This window comes from Morone saxatilis, unplaced genomic scaffold (genome assembly GCF_004916995.1).
Source record: "Morone saxatilis isolate NCDOM2014 unplaced genomic scaffold, NCSU_SB_2.0 Contig1, whole genome shotgun sequence".
Lineage (NCBI taxonomy): Eukaryota > Metazoa > Chordata > Actinopteri > Moronidae > Morone > Morone saxatilis.
In genome coordinates, this window is record NW_023339651.1 from 1,771,751 (window position 1) to 1,776,640 (window position 4,890).

Consider the following 4,890-nt stretch of genomic DNA (forward strand, 5'->3'; position numbering starts at 1 on the left):
ACGTATGCGGTTACGTCATACCAAGGGCTGAGGGGAAGTGAACGAGGGGAAGTGGAACTACTAATGAAATGCAGCCTTGGACTTTTCACTTGAAAATCCTTGATACCTTCCCTCAAACTCTCTAAAACTATATCCTAGATCCTATCTGTTTAAACCCCCACAAGGGGGCGCCAAGGACTCATGGAGGGTTGCAAGGCCTTTTAGATTTTAAGATGCGCAGGAAACATAGACAGAGAATGGCATAAAAAGTTCCTAAAAATATCAAGAAAATTCACCTCTGATCAATATTTACAGGAAATAATCTGCTCAAGATTCATCCAAAACGCTCGTTTTACACAAACTTCCTACAGATATTGTGTTCACTGTTTATTGTACAGTTTATCAGTTATCACTGTTTTTGTAATGCACTGAATAAAATGTGAAATATTTATAAATTATAGTCACTTCATCAGTTTACAGGAAAAAGGCTGGGAACTGCTGTCATAGTAGTTATAATAAGTCACAGAGCAGGATTCAGACTTCATATTGTTATTCTGCTTTTAACGGATTACATGCAGGAATCTTGTAATACTGTAAATCAGACACTGGAGGGCGGTCTAAGACCATTGTGTCCCTTTGTATGAAGGTCGTCTCCCTCACATATGAGCTGTGATGCTTCAGTGCAAAATCAGCTGCATTATAAACAGGGCTGATATCCTAATGACTCCTAATTGCACTCCGAATAAATGTGTTATTTCCCTCCGCAGCAACATCCCTTCTTCACCTCCCATGAGGCCAAAGAAACCGACGTGGCTAGCTTTGTGAAAGTCATCTTAGGGGACTGAGTCGCCGCACTTGCATAGGAGGGAGGGAAGATCTGTTCAGAAGAAGAAAATAAAAATACAACAAACAAAAAGCACAAATTGCAACCCCCACCTTTACCTGCAGGACTCCCCTGCCCCGCCTCGCAGTACTCTCACCCCCTCCTCCCTCCAGAATCAAGACACACGGAGCCCGGAGGAGAAGCTGACGAAGGCGGTGGAGTTTGTCCCCACCCCCCCACCTGGCCTCCATGTCCTCTGTACATTACCTGGCACGGGAGGGGCACATAATCTGGAGTAATTTAAGATGTCTGTATGCAAAAACTCCCACTTGAGTTAGATTTGTCGCACCTCTGTTCACCGCCTACTACTCATTATTAGTCAGCGAGTTAAACCACCACAATGGTCAAACTCTTCTTTTTTTCTGAAAAACAAGACATGAAAAGAGGTGCAGATTATATTTAAAAAAAAGATGAATGATATAATGCTATCTATGTATAATCTAAATGTTTGTATACTCAAAGCAAGTGTTGCATCGGTTTATTAATTGACTGCATGTACAGAATATATCTCTGGGTAAACACGGGCTCAGATGGCCAGTGAGGAACAGTCGTAGAGTCCGATAGTTGAAGACCTGCAAGGCCTCACTTTAAGGCCTCCTAGTGGTCGCAAATAGGTACTGCACTTCAACTGCTTTCCCTTGATTACAGCAGAGGGTCTACTACAAGTTTAGGGCTCTGGCTGCCTGTGAGTGTGCGTAAGTGTGTTTGTATGTGTGTGAGTTGGTGTGAGTTGGTGTGTGTGTGTGTGTGTGTGTGTATGTGTGTGTTTGTAGGGCTGCACGATTTGGGATAAAAGTAGAACTTTTGTGCTCAGAGTTGAGATACCGAAAAGTTTCCTCTGCAGTCTCATTGTGCCTGATGTGATGGTCACAAATAAAGTTCCTGTTATTTATGTATTTTTGTGGCCAGACGGCAGGATTTTCTTGTAGTTTTCATGGCCTTGGTGCCGTCATAGCGTTTCGATGTAGAGCTATAGGGTGCAGCGATTAGTCGATGGAAAGAAAATTAGTTGCCAACTGTTTTGATGAGTAATTCAGTCATTTTTAGAGCAGAAATGTCAAACATTTGCTGCTTCCAGCTCCTTAAATGTAAGGATCGCTGCTTATCTTTGTCATTTATGATAATAAAAGAAGAGTCTTTGGGTTTTTGGTTGTTGGTCGGACAAAAGAAGCAACTTAAAGACGTCACTTTGGGAAATTGGGATTTTTTGCCTAAACAATTAATCGATAATGAAAATCATCATTAGTTGCAGGTCTGTTTTGATTCAGTGTGTCCAAACAATGCTTGTACTGCACGCAAATCTATAACATATATCCATAACAGTTCCTCACTTGAAGAATGTGAATTTTTTGTCAGAACTTTGGTTGGATACAGTCATTTCTTCAGTTCTGACTCATTATTTATTAAATCTTCTTTGTTCATGGCTATTTTTGCCGCTGTGTTCTGGCCCGGTCAAACAGGTCTCAAGAGCAGAATTTGGGACAAAGATGGATTTGTTCTGTGGAATCACAACAGTGCCTCTCAGGACCCTTTTCCACCAAATTTTAATAGAGGGCGCTGCACAATGCACAACAACTTGTAGAATATGACACAGCCACTTTGGTTCGCAAGGACAACCTGTTATTTTATGGTTCCAGCTGGGAACCAACTTTCCAGGTTCTGAACCAATTTATTTTTGTTCAAAATGCTCCAAACGGTGTCAAAACTAGGTGCTTGAACCGGAAACGAGGTGTTTCCCTGTTGGTAAAAAGGACTATCGGTGGTTTGAGTTTTAGAGGAAGTTGGATTGTGTTCGTCCAGAGAGTGCAAAGCGCAAATTATGTGAACCATGTTCACATAGGCCTGTCAGACGAGGGTTTGGCTGAAATAAACTAGTTTGTGTGATGTGTCGTCTGAAGGCAGAAGTGTTTATCCATTCCGATTGGTCGAACGTGAAGGCAAGACAAAAACCCTGGTGTCATAGGCCCCGTTTAGACCTGGTATTAACATGCATCTTGAGTGATCCGATCACAAATAAGGATGGGATACAAATGACATTATTAATTCTTCTTATTGGCCCGATTCTTTATCGATTCCCTTCCTGATTCTAAACACAGTGGAGAACCAGAACAGTTTAAGTTTCTTCGGGAAATTAAGCTTTGGACACAAGTTTGACATCATTGTTTTAATTGTTTGGCAATATCCAACTGTCAGAAAAACGATCGATGAAAGGAATCGATAATCTAGGAGGATACGATTCTGATATATTGGAAAATTTTGAACCGGTTCTTGATTCCCATCCCTAATCACAAGTAGACGCATTGAGATCCGTTCGCCACCACGTCTTACTTAACCTGTAACAAAGTCTTGTGTAAAAATTCAAAGCGCTTAGTTTGATGCAGCGGATCGCCCTGCTGATGCAAACACACAAATGTAATGAGACTGCGCAGAGGTACGAAATGTAAATCTGATGAGTCATGCAGCCCTACTTTACACACACATACACACAGTGAGGTGTGTGTTGACATTGTGGTCAGTTGTGGGAGAAGATTGCCCATATTCTCCTTGTTGTCTGTACTGAGCCAATCACAACCCTCTCCACTCCATGTTCAACATGAAAAGAACTGGATATTATTACTATTATTATTATTAATATTATATTAATTATTGTTATTATTTAGATCCAGGTTTGTTTTTGTTTTATTTTCCCCAGACAGATTTACTGCAGTTTTTCTTATTTATTACAACTGCTGTTTTCCCTCTGAAAACTTGACCGATCCATTCGAGACTTTTCTTGTGTGTTTGTGTGGGCTGTGTGTTTTTGTCGTGTTCTTCTTGGCTCAAACACGTAAAATGCTTTTGAACTGTAACTTGCAAGCCTTCTATGTGCCTCTCTATAGAAAACAACTAAGGAAAATAATATGTTGTAATAAGGACGATGCAGGGATGTCTGCCTCTCCCATCATATCTGCTTCCTCCCTCTTCACGCCCTGCATGGCATCGCGATTCCACTTCCGTTTGTTTTCATCACTTTTGTGTTTCTTGTCGTAGATGGAGCTCCGGTTCCAGTCAGTATTGTTCTTCTACACATTTGTGCTCATCTCTGTCGTTGCCTTGGTTCTTGGCTTTTTTCTCGTGGTGATTTCTGATGGCAGAAGACGCCTGTAGTTGTTATGCAAGTACTACTTTAATGACAAAATGGGAAACTTGAAATACTGTACGTGGCAGGGTGGCAGGATACTGTCACAGTGAGAGAATTTACATAATATTCTTGCCTATAAATATTTAGTTGCTCGATGTCTGTGTTCAGTCCATTTTTGCGATGTTTCGGTCACTTTAGCTGTGTTGAAGTTGTTTGATTGTTGCTTAAAGGCTCAATCTGTGACGTAAAGGAAGACAAAAAGGATTCTGCTTTCGCTCCTAATTTAATTAACAGGACTTCTTTTTAACCTTTTACCACCCAAAGGATGCTACCACTATGTAGAACATTCACTGACTGCGAGCACTGAGGAAAATTACATGAATATGACCGTTTTAAAATACATCTATGAATAGACTAGAAACATCTTTTGTGTCATTTTGAGTTGTTAAAAATAATTGAGGCACAGTGCTTGGCAGAAAATACAACTGAAAATGTCCAAGAAGGGTTTAATAACAAAGCTATCCATTTGTTTAGTTTTGGCAGAGCAGTGTTAAAAGTACAAATGCTGGATAGCAGCTACATTAAAGCTGCACTGATTTTATTTATTGTTTGGCCACTTGAGGGCAGCAAAATAAGCTGTAAACACATCATTGACATATTATCACATTATAAAAAAAAATATTTACACATCCAGAGCAACATTAGCATTTATTTTCGAATGTAAATCCAACATTCGCTCTCTTTTAGCCCTGTTTGGCTCTTTAGCTGCTAAAAGATCCGTTATGTTCACCAGCTAGTGGCCAGCTGATGCTGGGCAGACAGTGTACAGTTGGTAAAACATCTGTTTGATGAGAACAGTAAGACTCAACCAAAAAACCAAAACAAAGAGCTGAAAGACGCTTGAGCT

General features: G+C 40.4%; 1 protein-coding gene across 3 annotated transcripts in view; it reads left to right on the plus strand.

Moving 5' to 3' along the window:
• The window catches only part of LOC118325632 (dual specificity mitogen-activated protein kinase kinase 6), a 37,233-nt gene extending 33,095 nt beyond the window's left edge, over nucleotides 1-4,138 (plus strand). For all 3 annotated transcript variants that reach the window (XM_035658398.1, XM_035658382.1, XM_035658390.1), the window contains exon 12: nucleotides 747-4,138. In XM_035658398.1, the coding sequence (XP_035514291.1) occupies nucleotides 747-824 (78 nt within the window). In that variant the 3' untranslated portion in view covers nucleotides 825-4,138. The remainder of the gene's footprint in view (nucleotides 1-746) is intronic.
• Nucleotides 4,139-4,890: the final 752 nt, after the last annotated feature.